The sequence below is a fragment of the Phaethon lepturus genome, unplaced genomic scaffold (assembly GCF_000687285.1).
Source record: "Phaethon lepturus isolate BGI_N335 unplaced genomic scaffold, ASM68728v1 scaffold17855, whole genome shotgun sequence".
Taxonomy (NCBI): Eukaryota; Metazoa; Chordata; class Aves; order Phaethontiformes; family Phaethontidae; genus Phaethon; species Phaethon lepturus.
Genome location: NW_010542824.1, coordinates 5812 through 26618, shown reverse-complemented (window position 1 = coordinate 26618; position 20807 = coordinate 5812). Strand labels below are relative to the sequence as shown.

At 39.0% G+C, this 20807-nt stretch overlaps 1 protein-coding gene across 1 annotated transcript in view; it reads left to right on the top strand.

The window, feature by feature from the left end:
* Positions 1-2385: 2385 nt before the first annotated feature.
* The window catches only part of LOC104621632 (solute carrier organic anion transporter family member 1C1-like), a 19129-nt gene continuing 707 nt past the window's right edge, over positions 2386-20807 (top strand). The window contains exons 1-13 of the mRNA XM_010288164.1: positions 2386-2496; positions 3085-3226; positions 3333-3465; positions 4913-5043; positions 5261-5407; positions 9911-10009; positions 10817-11053; positions 12164-12328; positions 13685-13880; positions 16135-16300; positions 17551-17732; positions 19140-19204; positions 20376-20493. Of these exons, the coding sequence (XP_010286466.1) occupies positions 2386-2496; positions 3085-3226; positions 3333-3465; positions 4913-5043; positions 5261-5407; positions 9911-10009; positions 10817-11053; positions 12164-12328; positions 13685-13880; positions 16135-16300; positions 17551-17732; positions 19140-19204; positions 20376-20493 (1892 nt within the window). The remainder of the gene's footprint in view (positions 2497-3084; positions 3227-3332; positions 3466-4912; positions 5044-5260; positions 5408-9910; positions 10010-10816; positions 11054-12163; positions 12329-13684; positions 13881-16134; positions 16301-17550; positions 17733-19139; positions 19205-20375; positions 20494-20807) is intronic.

Genomic DNA, 20807 nt, shown 5'->3' with positions numbered 1-20807 from the left:
TTCTTGGAGTAGGCAGCGCTTTTGCTGTGACGTTGCGCTGGCTTCAAGCCTGAAAGCCCTAGGGCACGGGAAAGAAACAGCCTGACACTGCCGTGACACAAAAAGTAAGTTCTCTCCCTCTGCCTCTCGCTGTCTCTCCCCACCCTCCCTTCCTACTTCTTTCCATTTGTTTGTTTGTTTGTTTGTTTAATTGTTAGGTCCTAGTGCGGGACAGACCAGGCTTTTTGTACAACTCAGTGTCACTAAACTTGAGAGAGATTATATAAAGTGCAAAGGTACAATTCTGCAAATGAGGGGTTTTTTTAAAGGATAAACACTGTGGACAGTGGCATGTTTTATCGCTCCGTACAAAAACTATTTATTACCATTAATTCATTTTTTAAAATTGTCATAAATGAAATCTTGTATTATTTTTCTTGTTTAATTTAATTTTAAATACCACTGGTGTCAATGATTCACTGGTTTGCCAAAGTTCAGACTGTTATAGAGTGGTTATAGAAAATGTTATTGTTTCATTAGGCATAGGAGAAGTGTTTATACAGTTTAACATTTTCTCCAAGTTTAAGGTGGATTATTAGGCTGGCAACATAACATTAAATATTGTGAAAAGAAAACCACGTCACTGATTTAAATACTGTTTATTTAACAGAGTCAGATGTTTCACAGAGTTAATCATCAGCAGAATACAAATCAATAAAGAATGTATTTGTTTTAGAGAACTCTCTTTCAGCTCCCATCCTGGAAAGACTGGGGTAAATCCGAGTTCACCATACTTGAATTATCTATAACTTTTTTCAAGGGTTTTTTATTTTTGAGCTGTTAAAGATGGTCTAAGGAAGGTTAGTTCCCTTTAGAAGTTCCACATAATGTGGATCACTTCGAAATATACATGTCTTTGCTTTTCATAGTCACTTTTGGTGGATCCTACTGCTGTAGGACTTGGAACTAAAAGCTACAAACTTTAAGTGAGAGTGCTTATGAGGCTTTATATCTCTTTATTAGACATTAGTGCCTATTTGCAATTATTAGGAATAACTTTTGGGGGGCTGTTGGGTGGTTGAGAGCATGTGTCCTTTCTGGGCATGGGTGGGCATTTCTCAGAGAGTCCAGGTTGCTCCTGGGCATCTCGCTTGGGAGAACTGAACTCTTCAGAGGAACAGAGCAACCCTTGCGGGGTACCCTGCAACCCCCAGTGTTGAAAATCCCTCACAACACTTAAATGGCCTCTGCTTCTGGGTCAGCTGGCCTCTGGGGCCTGCAGGAGGGCAACTTTGAGAAGTTCCCAGAGGAATTAAATAGATGGAGATATCTAAGATCCCAGTGTCTTGAGGAGGAAATGTTACAGACCAATTGGTTGGCCTATGTTCCTCTATATTCCTCTAATATATATGCAATGTATATTGGAGCTAACTCATTGATTTCAGTACTACTGCACCACTTTTCCAACACAGGAACTTGGCAATAGCTCTTTTTGACTTGTTATCATTCCAAATTTGTCTGTACTAGCTGGTTTCCCCTGATCAGTTTAATCTACATCAAACAACTAAGTAGCTAAGATGACTCCTTATATCAGAGCCAATTTTTAGATAGAAAACTTCGGCAGTCTCGTTAAAACAGCTATGTTTATCATCTGTCTTTCAGGAACTTGTGGAGACTTGTGGACTTAAAGCTAGTCATTATTATTTTCTTTTAATTAGTGCCCTCTTTTTCCCTAATACATCTTTACCTACCATAATTCTTACCCTATTTTCTCCTCTATCATTATTTGTGGTCTGATTCTACAAACGTTTATCCAATAAATAACATTACTCATAGGAATGTTGACAGAATGATGGAGAGTTGTGTTCAGTATTTCTGCAAATTTGTGGATTGCACAGTTAGAGAAAATCCTTGTAAATAAAATGTAATATAATATCGGGAGCCTACTGGATCATGCCAAAGGTGCATTTAGCATGGAACACTGATCAAAAGTGGCTATCTAAGAGAGAATATAAGAATTGGTTCAAGCATAGTGAAGATGTTTCTCTGACATACTCTCCTAGCCTCCAGCTGCCTAGGGACTTCCCTTCTCTACAAAGATTTTTAAAAACTGCCAACAAGTTGCCTTTAAATTTCTCCATCTATCCTACAAGACCCTGAAGTCTTTTAGAAAGCAGATTTCACAAAGCAGGTGCACCAATTCTTAACTCATTAGAATGACACTTTGAACACTCTTTAATATCCTCCCTGAGAAAAGGTGTTAATGCGTAGACATCTCAAGTAGTGTCTTACCATGTACTATGTCTGAAAAACATTGGAACCTTTATTCTTATGCAAATAATAGCGAACCATAGTGATATTTTCCAAACAGGAAGACCTACATATCAGATCTGGAGAAGGAAAACCATGGAAAGGGCAATCACTGCTGGCCAGCCTAAAGACAAGTCACTCTTCCAGGACAGCAATGGCAGCGCAGTTCCTGCCGAAAGTGTGTGCCATAATTGTTCAAAGCTAAAGGTATGGAGAGGAGCCCTCATCACATATTTTCTCTGGAATACTGAAAATGATAATTGAAGTTCTATCAAAATTCAGCTAATTCTGTATGGTACTGTTTGGCACTACATGTGTTGGAAACAATGCTCTAGGTTGTGATTCAAAGCACATAGAAGTCAATAAATATGTCCAACAGTTAAAAAGTGAGGCCATATCTTACTAACAAATAATTTAGAGGTGTGCTATAGTCATAGTGGTAATTGCTAAAACAGCTATACCTTTTTATCCATGTTTTTTAGAACAAGAGAAGTAGGAGTAATAAGACATGGTGTAATAATAGTACCAGTAATGAACACCTTTATGCTGCAAGTTTTCCCTAAGGCAGGAAACAGCTAAAACAGTATGTGGTAGAAAGGTAGAAGATGCACACAGTCAATGTCAACTTTCTTTTTCTTTGCACTAGAAGAAGTTTTCTTGAAAACAATAGGAAGAATCTCTTCACAGAGAATTAGAAAGCAAAGCATTTGATTTTTGTTTCTTGGGTAGGTTGCTCAGGCATTCAGCTATGAAGAAAAAATGTTTCTTTGAAACTGAATTATTTTCTCTCTTCAGATATTTCTTGGAGCTCTAGCTTTTTCCTTTTTTGCAAAAGGATTTTCTGGAAGCTACATGAAGAGCATGTCTAGTCAAATTGAAAGGAGATTTGAAATCTCATCATCCATTGTTGGCATTATTGATGGCAGCTTTGAGATAGGTATGTGTACTTTCTTTGAAAATTGAAAAATACCGCTTCTTAATACATTTATCCCCTAAAAAAGCTCTTTTTGTACTCTTACTGGTTCTCTCTCCTGTTGATGCAGGTAACTTAATGGTAATGGTGTTGGTGAGCTACCTTGGACCAAGAGTTCATCGACCAAAAGTAATTGCTGTTGGATGTCTCATCATGTCATTAGGAGCATTTTTGTCAGTGATGCCTCAGTTCCTAATGGGACGGTAAATATGGAGAGTTTTCACATTGTGCACTAATTGAACTTGACCATATGAAGTGTTTTTTAATCATACACCTGAGTTAAAATCTTGACAATAGCAGTTTCAGGATAACAGGAAGTTTTTAACTAGGTGGATTTTTTAGTATTGACTTTCTGATTTCCTCTCTGAAAGCTTACCTCTTTCTACAGGTAAGTAAGAGAGAAACCTCAGGTTTCTACAGAACATACACATAATTAGGGATAAAGTGGGTTGAATTTTTCACCTGGGATGGGTATACATAGATATATATTTTTTTTAACTGTTCTTTTTTTTTATGCTTAAGTGAACCGTAATGAGATCTTGATGGAAGAGGGTTCTTTCTCTGTGGTGGCTATTCATGCTAAGCTCTTCAAAATTATGAAGATTTGTATCTATCTCTACTGAACTCAGGGAGAGTTAAATATCTAAATACCCCTTCACATCTAAGCTTTAGTGCGTAAATAGTTGTCAGAAGCAGTTCATAGCTCTCTAATCCTTACTTAATAGTGATTGAAAATAAAACCTCTCTGTCCCTCAAAAGTTAAAATTAATTTGTTCATCTTCTTTAGTTCCAATACTAATACCTGTGATAAGAAGGGTATGGAAAGAATTATATCCGGGGACCATGGTATGGAAAGTGGCCACAGTCACTACTCTGCTTGTGAAATAGCAGGGAACCTGCACTTCAGGGGACAGCACAGGCCAGAAGCAGAGCTATGGAAATCTCTGATTTAACCCAAGTTCTGAAGTTTAGCTCTTCTCCGCAACACTGAACAAAACCCAGGGGCCATGGGGACCTCACCATCGTCCATCACAATATCAAAGGTTGCCACTTGATTTTTTGCACAGTCGGAGGGAATATCTGCTCTCCATTTATCCCGATGTAGCATAAATGTACTCAAGCTGGCTTCAATTTACTTAGCAGATTTGCTGTAGTAGCTGGCTGCCTAAATACAGACAAACTGGCACGTGTGTTTTGCAGCCTGTGCTAACCTCTTTATAGACACAGATAGGTTACTACTAGATCCTTAGCTAGCTAATTTTAAATTAGCACAGAAGTCTCTATGATGCACGTCTGTCCAATAGGTAAGAAACTGGTGCCAGTATGGAAAAACATCAGCACTGTTGTATGTAGACAGATATGGATGGAGTCTGCCTCTGTCCTTCAGTCTAAAGAATGATCTCTTAAGCCCTGGAAGAAGCTTCTTTGCTCTTGAGCTTAAGCAAATATTTGGGCTAGAATGGTCAGAGTATTTTGAAAAAGGTATGAAGATGCCTATCCCTTTTTAAGTGAAACCACTGGGAATGGGTTGCCCCTCCACTTTGCTTGGACGTAAGAGGAATGAACATGTATGAACACAAGGGTCATACACACTTCCTGCAAAGCACAGTCTTTCATGTGTCAGTTGTATTTTACATAGTTGTTTTCCAGTTATAATTATGAAAGGATAACTGTTACTGTGGACAACTCCTCTACAAGTGTATCAGCTTGCTCCCCAGCATCGTCTGAAGGCCATCCGGTCACAGATGCTACAGAAACACCCAGCGCCTTGAAAAATTTTGGTAAGCAAAAGCTCTGATGCTGGGTTCCCTTCTTCTGCTTGTCCCCATTTTATACAGCCTCTTTTGCTGGAAAGCAGTAAAACCCCTCTTAGAAACCATGATATATACAAACCCACCCTATTGTGACTGTAAAAAATGTATTTTATATTATTTTTCTGTTGCAATAAAGTGTTGTCAGAATTATGTTCACAGAAATGTAAATGTTTATGGCCTGCAGGATGTGAGAAAACAACAAATTCCTATCTGTGGCTCTTTGTGTTGATGGGGAACCTTTTACGTGGAATTGGGGAAGCACCAGTTATGCCACTGGGGGTTTCATATATTGATGATTTTTCTAAAGAAGAAAACTCAGCATTTTACATAGGTAATATGCACGAGTGATTTTTATGCTAAACATTCTTTTCTTTAACATTTCTATAGCCAAGAAAATACTCGCCAAAAAAATCTCTCTGCTCTATTCTGGATAATTTTGAGTTGTACAGAGACAAAAGAGCAAAGCAAAAGAGATCTCATGCTTATTTTCAAAGGATATTTCCCAGATGCTCCTTTTGCTTTTCCCGTGCCAGTTTTCTCTGTGATGAAGAGAAGCATAATCAAATCTTCATTTCTCCAAAGTGAGAAGTCATAGCTGTTTTATCTGGCATATCATCTTCAATACCACAGCTTCAGAGGATAAAATTCTTCCTAATCACTGTTTCACAAGATAAGAGAATGATCCTTAATGTAAAGATCAGTCATGTAATCACAGAAGCTTTTACCTGACTTTTTGAATTTTACATGCAGCACGCTTCCTGAGGAAAGCTTTTTAAAGTCCCTAGTTACCAAAGGAAAAACCAAACCCTTGCCAAGGTGTTGTAACAGATCCCTTCTAATTGGGATTTTGTTGTTGTTGTTTTGATGGAAGATAGCCTGTTGCCCAAGACAGAAAGACTTACACCCAAGCTGATTAATTTATTGCCAAACTGATTTAATAGCACGGAGTGTTTGTGTGGCTGAGGGAGGTCAAAACTGCTGCCTGAAGTAAATTGGAAGTTGAACTGATCATAAAGATATTAAGACACAGTTTCAGGAAGAGCTCAGTGTGTAATGCTACAGGGTAAGGCCATTGCAAATGTCTTCATTTGGGGATGAGGAGATCTGCAGGTTGAAGAAAACGAAACTATTGTGAAGGGAGCCAACAAAACCAAAAGTTCCGCTCAGCAGTTATCCAAAATATTTGTAATCACCTCTGAGCTTCTGATTAAAGGCATTTAAAAAAGTTCAGCTGAAATTTTTTCTTGTCAGAATCTGATCTGGGAGAGATTGCGATGGGTTGGAGACTATTGGGGAAGTGAGATTAAAAATATGAAGTAAGCACAGAGAATAGTATGGATTCAACCGTAATGAAAATTTCTTTGGGTCATGGAAGTAAAATAAAGTATTTAGTTTACAGAGTATTAAAATATTTCATTTTAACATTCTGAATAACACTTCTCAGTCTCTTATTCCATTTTGATAGACTGACCCAATTTGCAAAAAAGTGAATGTTGAAATAGTCTTTTCCATAGAGCTGAAATGCCTTTTCTTGACCAATCTTAATTGTTTTCTATATCAGATTTTTTTATCAGTTGACGAAATCGATTTATGATCAGTGTTTCTGTAAAATAAAAAAAAAGTCCTATAATAAAAATAATAAAAAAGTCAGTCAAGCCCTGCTGATGAATTTTGACCACTGATCTCTTCGTTTGACCCTGAGCAAGAAGTTTCACCTTCCTGTTTCTCCTTTTTTTCCTACCCTTAGATGTTTAGTTGAGTAAGAACATAAGTTATTCTGATGCAGAGACAGCTTTTTATTAAGTGGCAATAGAATACATTATTACGTGTCAATAAAATGCATTAAAAACTTTTTGGCAGAGTTGTAGTGCAAATGATAATTGACAGCAATAAAGCCAGAGCTGCCAGAAGAAGCAGCAGAAAAGGAAAAATCAGCTTTTTTGTTAAGCTATCATACAGAATTTAGTAGAGGATGGTAGCTTTTCTGTAGAACTCATTAAGACAGGAAATGGATTTTTTTTCCCCAGGAAATTCAATAGTTTTCAGACTCAGAGTTGCAGAACCTTTTTAATTTGTATAGTTCTACCAGGCCATCAACGTGTTCCTGAGGTGCTACAATGCACTGTACACCATATACAGTCCTGTACAGCTCTTCTGCATAGGGTCACTACTCAGTATGACTGTAAGGTATAACGATCTGACCCTCTGTGTCTACATGCCGTTGGCATTTGTCAAGAGACAGGAATATCAGGATCTCAGTGGTTTGCTTTGTTTTGAGAGCGGCTTTTGGTGGTGTAACCTTTGAGGCCAACTGTTCTGACTGAGAGGTTATTTCATAAATACTCCTGCATGCTAAGCGCCTAGTTTAGTCAGGTATTTTACAGTCTTCAGATGTTTCTCTTCTGTTTAGGTGCCTATAGAAGAGATGCCAACATACATATGAGGATTTGACCTATACTAATAAGCTTTCAGTAGCCAATTTTTAAAATTAATTTCTGATTTTATTTGAAACTGAATGCTGACATGGCTAATTAATAGCCATCTGACTTACCACGTAAGAGGAATAATAGACGATTAAAGATGTTTAATGAGTACTTCACTTCCGTGGATTTCTCACCAAAGCGAAGGCTCTGAATGAATGAAATTTCATCACCGAGTTGAGCATTAGCATAGAAACTTGTATTTATTCAACCCGTGGCTTCAACAGATATATATCTGAGGCCAGTGTATGTTGTAAACTTTAATACTTGTTGCATGCTAAATTACTCATCAATAAAAGGGCTTGGCTGAGCTATGTCAATATGCAGCAGCTGATTAACTGATAAGTCTGCATGCTTTACTGTTTGTAGTTTAGTCTGTTTATTAATTACGAAGAATAAATATTAGAAAAGAAAAATATGCTAAGAAAATATCACAGTGAACTTATTTGTTTTTGTTTTATTACAATACAGACATATGATCTTAGTGAAGTTATTCTTTAATTTAAAGCGTATACAAATGTGAAATGTAATTTAAAACCCATACATAAGCAAAATCATTGCACATATACTTCTTAACTTATCCGATAGCTTATGGTATCTTAAATATACAAATATACTGCATACAATATACAAAGGCCATCTGTATGGGTGTGCTGGTTTTTATCTGTTTATTTTAGAAATTTGCCACTGAATATTTGAACTTTGGAGATGTGCTTGCATAGTTCTGAGTAGTAAGTTCTGCTTTAGACTCACTGATAAATAAACATAAGGTGCTGATTCCTGGCTTCTACAGTGTCAAAATCTTGATGCTGCAGAAGCCAGTTATTTTAGCAGCATCAGACTTTAGTCTAAAAGATCTTCTGATGAAATAAAATGAGAGAACTAAATGAAAGCAATATGCTATTGGAGCAATGAAGCAAAGATGAAAAATCATATGTTTAAATTTTTTTAGAATTTATTACAGGAGTCCTTGATCATAAGCTGAGCAGTCACTGTATTCAGAAGAGAGTTTGCAAAACCAACAGGAAAAAAAATCACTGCAGTAGAGCAACACAGTAGGATTTAGAGAGTATAGTGCCTAATGTGGGCAAGAACTGACAGGCACTTACTTGGTCAGGGGTTCCTTTTTTTCTAATAGAATTAAGCCTTCTGCAAATTCAAACAGCTCCCAGGTGGCAGTTCCGTGCTCGAGTTCAGAAATCCCAATCACTGAACAGATCAACAAAAGTGACAAGGGAATGTGAGGACCTATGATTGAATTATTTTGATGCTATTTTTATTTCATGTTGCTTGCCAGCAGTTATCACCAAAATTAAATTGCTTTGTTTTTACATACCCAGTCAGCAAAATGTGTCCAGTCCTAGCTTCCTCGGTTTCTGCTAGCTTTCACAGCTTACTCATTTGCTCCTGGGGGCAACCCACCTTCTTCTCATCCCATGTCACCTCCTTTGTAAGCAGAGACAGAGCAGAAAATGGAAGCCCCAGTGAGGCCAGTAGCAGAACTGAAAGCTCTTTTAAAGAGGTCAATACTTGATCACTAGATTTCTTGATTTTTTTTTTTTTTACAATTGCATAAATGCGTATTAACACAATGGTTAGCTGAAGTGCTGAATGAGTCAACAAAGATTCTGTCTAACGAACCTTGATCACATGCAGGGACTTATATCTCCTTGTTGCCTACTGAAAATATTCTCAGGGTCCAGTACCTAATTCCGTGTCCACGCACTTTTACTGTCCCCGTCATCCTAATGTGACTCCAAACTGCAAAGATGCGCCTTCTTACATGCATATCATCGGATCAACCACTGCTACTTAAAATTAAACTAGAGACCTGAACGCACAGTCCAGGGAAAAGTCCTGACTTCTACAATCACAGAACATCATGCAGGCTTTAAGTAGAGCTGTAGGTAGACCTATGACACCTCCAACAGGCCTGGAGTTGTATGTTCATTAATTCCCTGCCACAAGCTGAACAATGCAACTACAAAAATCTGAGGAGAGAACTAGGGAGGAGGAAGGATAAAAATAATTGCAACGTTATTCTCTTTCTTCCTATTCCTTCCAAGACGCTAATCTTGCCAGTGAAATGCATGTGGCGGTCCACGTGAGACTGCGCTCGCTCTGTCAAGCCCTGTGCAGGTGAAGAAGCCTTCTTCCACACCACAGCTGGTGTGTTGGCAGTTTATGGCTCATTTTCTTGCTGCTCAGAAGCTGCCCATGAGACACCTCCTAACAGCCTGTGCCCCTCTTCTGTCTCCTCCTTCATCTCTCCTTTCCTTGCCCTCAAAGAAGAAGGTGTGCTTGTCCACACAACGTTTTGCTCACTCTCCTTTGCTGCTTCCCTTCTCTTACAGGCCTGGTGAGATCCTCGGGCATGTTTGGGCCGACCCTGGGCTTCCTGCTTGGATCTTTCTGTGCCAGCCTCTGGGTTGACATTGGCATTGTGGATATCAGTAAGAGATTGTGGGGTGGTGCATTAACTGAGAAGATGGCTTTATATAGGAACCTGCATGCCAAGAAACACCTTCCCAGTTTACTACTCAAAAAAAGGGGGGCTCTCTAGAGAGTTTTTCCTACTCAAAAGCTGGTGTTATTTGCATTTTAATATCTGCAGCATCGTAGCGTGACTGGAGCAGGCCTTGATGCAAGACGCCTACGCCCACTGCAGAAGAATTTTGCACCTCTCCGATTGCTTGCGCATGCACTTGTTACACCCTTGCTGCGCGGCTGAGGACACATGAGCAAACGAAAGGCCATCCCCACATTGAGGGAACAGTGAACGGCCTTTGGTCATGGACACTTTCAACACTTGGCAAAATTATGCTCTCTTAAAAAGCATGCAGAAAAGATTCAGATGAAATCTCATTTCATTGTTCAAATCACTTTCAAGTCTCCAATCCCAGGGAAAATTTGAGGAACCTCAAGGAAAAACTGTTGAGATTGGGGATGGAAAAAGGAGGGGAGAGTGGGAAATTGAGAAAGGGAAGTCCTTTTGGGGTGATGAGGGACCCTCTTGCTGTCACTCATTCCCACAGAAAGTGGCGTAAGATTGTGGCAAGGAAATGCCACCATGGGTCTAAAAGGAGACATCTATTTTTTACTGCATGGGAATGATTTGATACCAGATGCATTTCGGTTCTTCATATGAAACATAAATCACCTCTGGCTGTTTTTAAATAATATCTATAAGGATACCTGTAGTAAGTTTAATTACTTTGCATGATATTTAATCTATTTTCCTGTCTCTCTGTATTTTATAGATGCCATCAGCATAAATCCTAAGGATACCCGCTGGGTTGGTGCCTGGTGGCTTGGATTGCTTATCTGTGGAGCAGTCAACTTCATTGCTTCATTGCCTTTCTGGTTTTTGCCTTACTCCTTACCAAAAGAAGGAGAGAATGAAAATCTGAAGATTATCCATTTGCCTGTTCAAGGAGATCACTGTAAAATAGAGCCCCCAGCTCAGCCACAGCTGAAGTTCTCAGAGGCAGTAAAAGGTGAAAAGATTATTGCCCAGATGTTTGCATGTGCGTTCTCTCTCATGGGTTCATTCTGAGCGGAGCAAAATGCACGTTTCTGCAGTGCAAAATGCACGTTTCTGCAGTGCAAAGGATGGACAAAAATGGTGCCTTTAGTTTGTAGTGTTATAATTACATGCTAAGCGTGTGTTTCAGTTCTCTCCTGTCAGACAGCTGGAAAAAGCTCATGCTGTTCCTTTGAGCACCAGAGAGTCTCAGTTCAACATGGTAGTTGTCATATGATGTATTCCAGCTGTAATTCTATGATTATGAAGGAAGAGGTGGGGAAAACATCCCATCCCTCATAAATGTGCAATCCACAGCTGGCAGGTTACTCTTTCACTGAGACCAACATATGGGAGGGAAGCATGGGGTTGGTACAACACTGGCTGTTGGAGGGATATCACTGGGTTCATGGCTCCTGTGTATGAGCTCAGTGGTGCTAAATTAACCTCATATAGGCAACATCAGACCCAGCTACCCATTGCTGGACTCCCCCAAGGGTTTTATTTTTATGCATGTGTGCATGTGCACTCCTTAGTGGTTACGGCAGATGTGTTGAACTCTCGCCTCTTAGGCAAGTGTGCCAACGGCCAGACTACAGGCTAGATGCAGGTTTTTGTCTTCAATTTCATGGACTTGGATACTCTAATCAAGGGTCTCAGGACAGGTTCCAGCCTTTTGCTGGGTCAGGTGCTCCCTTTCTCTGAACATTAACCTCATGTGTGGCTCTCGTGCGGTTTGTGAAGGCTCCTGCTTTAGGCACCAAACTTTTCACTTGGTACATTATAATCTCCATGGTCTTTTAGCGACTCTTTCCTATACAGGCACTGAGAAGCAGTGTTGATGAATAGTCCTGTGTCACACACAAGATAATTTAGGATTTCTGATTGCCAGTTCAGCATCCACTGTGCCATTCAGCCTTGCTGCTCCTGTAAGTCATGTGTTGGCCATGAGGAAGACTCTCACTGGAGCAAGCATATGTTTTGATAGGCAAAGAATTATAACCTGCAATACAGCCAGTAATCGAAAGGATGTCAAACAACTCTTTGTTTAGCAGGGTGTACAGCATTTACCTCTCCATTGCAGATTTCTTCCCAGCTCTGAAGAAGCTGTTTGGAAATCCAGTTTTCCTGGTGTACACCTTCCTCACTATTCTGCAGTACAATTCTCTTGTTGGGTTGATAACCTATGAGACAAAGTTCATGGAGCAGCAATTTAATGTATCGGTGGCAAGAGCCATCTTTCTAATTGGTAGGTGCCTGGCCTTCTTTTAAATTCCAGTGTCAAAAGGGAAGTTTTTCTTTGTTATTTTGCCTTCCTTTTTAGGAGGAGCTTCTGTGAAACTTTTTTGGTTAATTAATTTTTCTACCTTATTTTGAAAATGGGTGTTAATTTTAGTGTCAATTTTCCTGGCGTTCCTAATTTAGTGAGCTAGAGGATTATTAGAACTGGGCAGAATTTTTTGGCTGAAGTTTTTTTCAGAGTGAGATTGGGTTACGAATGTGTCTGTTTTCGTGAACAAAAAACACACATAAACTGCAACTAAGTAACAATTAAAAAAATTAATTTAGAAAATGTCTAATGAAATACATGATTTTTCCTTTTCAAAATAGCATCTCGGTATAAATGTCCTTCCATTTTGATTAGAAATACAAATTATATAAGCAATAGGAAAACAAAATGTAAAATGTTGAGTCATTTCATTCAGCTCAAAGCTCTTTTTCTATTTGCCAGTTCCCTCAAAAATAAGTTCTTTGTACTCTTCTACAAAAAATTAATGCTGAAATTATATTAATCTCACAATGATTAATATGGTCTCATAACCTGGCAAGAAAATCAGGGTATTTTAGGTCATTGAAGAATTGATATTCCATTACTTTAATTGGAAGGCAGCCTGCTTTGCTGCAGGTCAGGTACAAATGTGGGAAGAACTTTCTTTTTCCTGTCTTTTTTTGGATGCAGGGAAAGCTTTACAAAACCAACATGACCAAAAACCCCAACCAAACAAAAAAAGCTCACACAGAAAGGCAAACACCTCACAATAAAACCTTGTGAAAGCTCTTTATTTAGTGTGTAAGTATTAGGGATGGAGTTTGTGAAATGCTGAATGGATTAAATCTAAATGGAAATCTTTCCATGATTAACTCTCAGAGCCAAATGGAATCCAATGCAAAACCAGATGCTGCTTCCTTTCATGTTTTGTTTTGGAGATTTTTTTTTTTTTTTTTGGTAACTTTCAGAAAGTTTTATGTTTTACTTTAGATGAAGAAGCACCTATGAGCTAAGACATTAATCTCATTTACTCCAGTTTCTAACAGGCACACCTGTATAGGTTTTATTGTATCAGTATGCATAAAAAAACCAGTATAGTAAAAAGGTAGGGAGTATCAAAGAACTAAGCTTTTTAAAGTCATAACATGACGCAAGAGAAAATAAGGAAGTAAGAAAAATTACTTAAAGGTAATAAAGCGTCTTATAACCTCAAAGGATCAGTCTGAAAATGGGTCAGTATCTGATATTTTTGAAACTACTAGAACCAGATATTTATTCTAAAAAGGGTCAACGCAAGTGACAGCAGTTAAAAATTTTGTTACCTTCTATTTGCAGGTGTGATACTTTTACCCATCACAATCCTGGGGATGTTTCTAGGAGGCTTTCTGATCAAGAAATTCAAACTTCACATAACTGAAATGGCAAAGTTTGCATGCATCACCTTTATAGTAGCGTATTTGTTAAACCTCTTGTACTTTACGTGCAGTTGTGAGGTGCTCAAGGTGGCCGGTTTAACAGCATCCTACTCTGGGTTTGTATCCTCCTGGGTTTGTGTTGGTTGTGTCATTTGTCGTGGCTGCTTACTGCCTTGTGCAGAACACCATGCACGCACCTGTATTCCTCTACTTTCACAGTCTAATCTGGTTTTGTACTCTCATCTGGGCTACAAACCTTTTATTCTAGGAAACATTTTGATTTAAATTTGGATCAATTCTGAAATGTGGCTTCTCTGTTGATTTACTGGAGCATATTGCTATATCTTTTTGCATAAAAAATAATACACATCTGTCTGTTGAAAGACAACAAATTTTCATTGAAACTGGCATGTATTGGGTCATCTGCTAGTGTCAGTCAGTGTGGTTTCAGCTACAGTGGAGATACGGTGATTATATCACTGTATTGCTCCCTTGGTGGTGATACACACAAGAAAATCCTAGGTTTTGAGGTAGACTTGTTAGATTGAAATGATACCTAGTGTTGGGGATGTGCAGAATACCCTGATTTTGTTTTTCAAATTTAGTTTAAATTGGACATTTCTTTTTCTAAATTGTTTATTGCTGGCTATTGACAATATACGTCTATATTCTATAAAATCACTAAATAAGAGGAATTTTATCACCAGCAGTTGAAATTTTTATATTCTATTTCAAAGCTTTAGTTTAAAGCTGGTGTCCTCCTACCATCTAGGAAGTGGGATGTAATAAGCATGTTGAAAGTGCCTGCACTCTCATCCTGCGATGGCTTTGCCTCTGGAAGGGACCATCCTCTAGATCAGTACTTATCAGCCTGCATGGGGAGTTACCAGCCTCCCTTTCTTGAGAATATTTTGCTGACATGCTTGGAGCCTGGTCATGCTTTCTTGAGAATATTTTGCTGACTCTAGCAGACTGACACAATTGCCTACTGTTTAAATTTAGCTCAGTCTGGTCCAACCAATTTCAAAGGATTTTAAAGGATTAAACTGAATCCAGCAGGGCTTGCTAGATTTTCAATTCAGACAGAAATTCAGACTTGTGTTTCTTGAAACTGAGCCTATGTTCAGGGAAATATCTAAGTTGTCTCAGCAACCTGACACCCAGTTCAACTTTGAGGTGAGTTACATAAAAGATATCAGAGGTTTGTGCAGTAGAGATAGCTCTGGTTGAGGACTGTAGAATGAATTAAAAATAAGCAGAAACAACAACACAGTGAATACTGAAAGAGCCAATTACAGTTTCTGCAGGAGAACTGAGACTGGAGAATTTAGCGTGTGCAAGGATTGCTCTGGTTAAGCGAGTCACGTGCTGTTTTACCAGTTCCACAATTTGTAGTTTGAAGACAAGCAACAGCCTAACAAGGGCTAACCCCCCCAGTTATTTTCCCATCTAAAAGACTGAGGAGAAATGTATCCCCCTTAAGGTGTATTTTGGATTGAGGGGTAGGGAGGAATAAAAGGCAAATTCTGAACACGTTTTCCTTTATATTGTGAGGCATTTCAAGGCAGGAGTGATTTACAGATGGTGGACTCCTAACGCTTTCTGAAAATTGAGCCCTGATACCATGACCTCAGTCACTGGCCACTTTTTAAATTCTCAGTGCTAGTTGTTGTCCACTTAGATTAGCTCATTGGAGCCTGATGTTTCTTACAGAAATGTTGGTAAAGGTGGAAACTATGAAAGTCTGTGATAATACACAAGAAGAAATGAGATCTGACAAGGTCTCAATGGGGCTCAACAGTGTCCCAGGTGCAGGGCTGCTGCTGAATGCTGGTCAGAGCTGAGACAGAAGCAGCACTTCTCACTCAGACTTATGCAACTTTCATTGCCACTAACTGGCTCTGTATCCAGTGAAAAAAATGTCAAGGACATCTTTCTGCTGTAGTTTTATGTCACCACTTCTAGCACCCAGATACAGCATGATGTCTACTGCTAAGGACAAGCACGACCAGTCTACAGGTGATAAGAGATTCTAGGCATGAATTTCTTTTTCTTGGGTTGAACTTTCAAATGAAAAAGTAATACCAAATATTACCTCCCAACCAAGAATACCAAGTTTGTGAGTTCCATGCCTTTTCAGCAACAATCCATAAAAATGTTAATGCTTGATGAAAATTTCCAGAGAGCTCTGGCTCAGATGAAATTAGCTTAGTCTCTATATGACAACTTCACAGCCAATTGGATGGTAGCAGATACCTCTCCATATTTATTGCTTCACTTTCTCCATGTTTATCCTGCCTACCCCTGGCATTTTGTTTGACTATATAATTTACCTAAATAATTCTTTTATTTCTTTGTGTTTTCCTCCAGATTAAAACATCTTTCTTCCCCCAAAACCAGCTTCATGGCCAGTTGTAATGCTGACTGCGGCTGCGAGCTGGATCAGTGGGACCCTGTATGTGGGGATAATGGGATCACTTACATGACAGCCTGCTTTGCAGGATGTAAATCATCAACTGGGATGGGAAAGAATATGGTAAATATCTAGGTGGATGAATGTTTATAGATATAGCTAGATTTCTCCATCTATTAATTTTTTGGGTTTGTGATTAATAATCCTGTAGACACATATGTCCATTCTGTATGGTTTAACCTTGTAGAATCTGAGTGCAAGGTTGCAGGAAGGATTTTTAAAAGAGTTGGGGTGAGGTAAGTGAAAATCTCAGACTCTTAACTTATATTTCTTGAATGCTTTTATTTCAGTTTTTAAAAATTTATTTTAAAAATTTATTTTCTTCTCAGCAAGGTCATGATGAGTTTGGCTTTAAGTTTCTCAGTAGACCTCTTACTGCACAGGTACAACACAGCTAAGAGGGGTTTGCTTTAGAAGACCTTTACTAGTCTGGTTGTTATACTAGCAAAATCCCATGGTGTCAACTCATGTGCAACAGACCTGTATAAAATTGTGAGTGCTGGTTTCACAAACTGTTACAGATCATACTGGAATTGCCTGCTTTCCTGAGCTGCCATAGCTCAGGGAAGCAGGTCTTAGAGCCTAAATTGTACAGCCAAGAGGTCCTGTAAATATACATCTGGACATTTTGTTCAGCGTATCAGCAGCAAAGCCATTTCCAGGACTTCAAACAATCCTACCTGGGCAAGGCCATTTAAAACAGTGGGTTTGCAGAAGTGTGTGCAAATGGTCATGTCTTTTGGCAGAAGCAGAATTGTCTTCATGTAACAATGCTGAAAAAGACAAGCAATATTTTCAGGCTTATATCCATATATTCCAGCAAAATTCTCTTGCTTCACTTCAGGGGAATTGGCTTTCAAACCTATGTCTCCTGCCGACTTCAGAGGCTGTGAAACAGCCCACTCCCAATCCAGCGCCAAATGCTGTTTTAGATATATGATGATAGATAAGCATGATTGCATTATTGGGTCCACTTCTGTGTTTTTATTGTTACTCCTCTACTTCATAGGATGCCTGAGCAGAACGGCTGGATAACAGTTCACATCTGAATTTTATAGCTTTGACCCGTTTTAAGCATACACAGAGCACCTTCTGTCCTAGCAATGGCACAGCTGAAACTAGAGTCACAGTTTCTTTGTGTCTCTGGAGCAGCTCAGAGTGGCTGAAGCATACCAATGAACTTGGCCATCAGTCTGCAAAGATGATTCGGGAGGTTCTTTCTGTTATGGGGAGTGAAAAATCTAGCTACTAAAATAGTTTTGTGCCACTGAATTCTGGTTAAATAAATTCTTCTTCTCATTTTCTCCTTTCAGGTGTTTTACAATTGCAGCTGTGTGGAAGGACAAGGGCATGGACTTGGCAATTCCTCTGCAGTTTTGGGACAATGCCAAAGAGAAAGCTGTACCAAAGCATTTCCCTATTTTTTAGCATTACAGACTGCATGTGCATTTATTTTAGCCTTAGGAGGCACTCCTACATACATGATTATGTTTAGGTGAAATTCTTTACCTTACCTTGACCATAAAGCTTGGGGAAAGAGAAGCAGAATATGTGAGGAATGGCATACTGATCAAATTGGCGCTACGAGTCTTTGCCTATACTCTGAAATCCAGCTCTGTTCAAAGGCAGGGCAAAATGCCTGTCCACCAATTTAATTCCAATTTAAGGCTGAGTAGATATTTGTGATGAAATGGGTGGGCCTTATGCTGATCCTGAACATTAGTTTTCACTTCTAGTGACAGATATGTTTTTAACACAACAATGAACTTGAAATAAGGTATGGTTCGAAGCCATATCCAAGGTGACTATGCCGTTCACATTAATCAGGAGAAAAACATTCACCTTTGTTAAGCCGTGTTGCCTCAGAATGTTTTTGGTGTTCTGAGAAGTCTGATACTCCCATTTTTTTGTCAAGCTGGTATAAACAGAACTATGTCAGCAACAATATTTTTTCTATTATTTCAGTTGTAAAGCAGCACTGCTATTTTATACTTGGAAGAAAAGACAGTATTCTGTGCCTTTCACATGGAAGTTTCTTTCTGCTCATGCTCATGGGTGAATTGCAATCTTCAGTAGTCAGCGTGCGTGACTAGATAACTCTCTGCTAAGCTGCTGATTCCTCTGCAGTATTTCTAAGTGCAACCATTCTTAACACACACCTGGATTATGGACAAGGCTAAATTTGCTGTGCAAAGTTTTCAAAATACTAATGTGTATAACGGGAAGCCCTTCATGTTAATGCTGAAAAGACAGTATTCTGATGTATAAACTCCAGCTCAGGAAACAAGCTGGCCATAGGAAGTCTCCCTCCTGTCCCTGTGCCAGCTCAGTACTCCCCTCTGCTTTATGTGAATTCTTCCAGTTCATCTGATGGACACAGGCTGTTTCTCCACTGGTAGCAATGAGGTGCTTTTGTAGCCAGGTAAATCACGTTCGCTGTCTCTCTGTAAAATGCCAGAGGCAGAGGTGGGTTTTACCTGCATCTAGGTAGCAAGGACTGCACACCCTTCTTCCCTCTGTTCACCACTGCACAATACAGCCCCTTCTAAAGCAAGGCAGCTTCTCGGAGCTTACCTTATGGGCATGAACTGCCTACTTTTAGTGGGTTCACTTTAGTATTCTCATACATCCTCTCCCAAATCTGTTCTCCTTGGGTTCAAGATCAGTTTCTGTAGATTCTCCCATTTATTTCAATGAGAGTTCGTCCACTGAAGTCAGTGAAAGGAGGCCCTACAGCTGAACTTTAACTTTGGTGAATGTTTTCGATTAGGGCTTGAGTGAGCTACGCTAGGTAAGCCACAACACTCTTGCAATGGGGCACATGCAGATGTTCGCAGGATGGCTATAGCTACATTATTCTATTGTTCCCCAAAACAATGTACTATTTTTGTTTCCTTTTTAGATCTGTTTCACCAGACCTGAAATCCTTTGCTGTTGGGATTGAAACTTTAGGTGGTAGAGTACTAGGTAAAACTTCGTTTCTTTGTGGGGTTCAATTAGGTAGTCAAAGAGACAGACAAAAGCTAACCAGTGCAATGCCCTTGCTCTAAAATTTTCCAATATTCTTCTTTGTAATCAGACTAGGCATTTCAAAGTCTTTGGACAAGCTTGCTACATGTTTCCTGGTGTGTAATTATGTATTATAATTATCCCTTCAGAAATGTTTTCTATGCAGCAAAGGAATCAGGCAAAGGAAGGAGATTGCATTGTACTTTTTGTGGGTTTTTTTGATTCGCAGATATAACTACCTGAGCTTTAACAGTCTGCATATCCTTAACACCTATGCTCCCTTTTGCTGACCATTTTTGACTTAGAGCTACCACGTACTCTGCCTATTATTTTCTTTCTTGTGTTTATCTGCAATAAATAATCATTCAGGTCTTCAGACATGTAGTCTGTGCGGCCCCTAGCAAACCTTTCCTTATCTTCATTTCTTTGCTGATTTTTGAAATCTTCCCCATGTAGACAAGCCCAAGTAGTCATTTGGATCTCTCTCCTCATCTCCATATTTTAGCTGAATCAATCAATTTTAGCAGAGAATCAATCTTGTGCTTTTATGACATAGTTTTCTTCACAAAACTGCACTTTATCCCCAGAACACCTTACTGATTATATTAAAGCATTATGACTCTCAAAAAAGTATTCTTTCAGTACTACATAAATAACGCACTTATTACCTCGTTGGTTTTGAGCAAGTGCTTAATTTCAGCCCTTTGCACTCAGCTAACCATTTTAGTGGCAAACTGTTCTGTAAAACCTGAATAGATACATTGGTATAACAAATATGTCATGGCATGTAATTCCACATGGGGACTGAAAAAGAAAAGTTGGTTAAGTTATAATTTCTGTAAACAACAGAAGCTATAATTCTAATAAAAATGCCATTAAAGTAGAATTACTAACATTTCCCGTGCTGAATATAATAATGCTATAATCTTCCATCGTTTCAACTCCCTTTAGGTACTTGCTTAAATATTTTCACAAATCTTGGAATCTCAAAGCTGGAGCTGGATGTTTAGTCCCATTTTATTCAGCCATAATTCAGAAACCCAGAGATTCATTTCCTCATTTATTTACCATGACATTAAAAGCTGAGATCTTCATGTCTGAGATCATGTAATAAGAATTTTCTTTGCAGGAGGACTCCCAGCCCCTATCTATTTCGGTGCCTTGATAGATGAGACCTGCTTGAAATGGGGGACAAAAAACTGTGGAGGCTCTGGATCTTGCCGGGTATATGACACGAAAGCATTCAGGTAAGCTGAAATCTTCAGTAAGGGATTGGGTATTTGGTTTCTGAGGCAGCTTTGGGCACCAAGAACCAAGGTATACTTTGCCCATGACAATTGTCAATAGACTCATCAGGATACTAAAAGTACCAAAACTCCTTATTTTGCCTAGGCCTTAATAGATCAGATAAGCCAAATAATTTTGATTCAACCCGACAAATGACATTTCAGTACACTGCCTTACATCACCACAATTAGTTCCTTTATTGAAGCCTTAGTGCACTGAATAACTCTGCGACACTTTGGCTTTGTGGGAGACTGAACAACCATGGAGTGAGTGT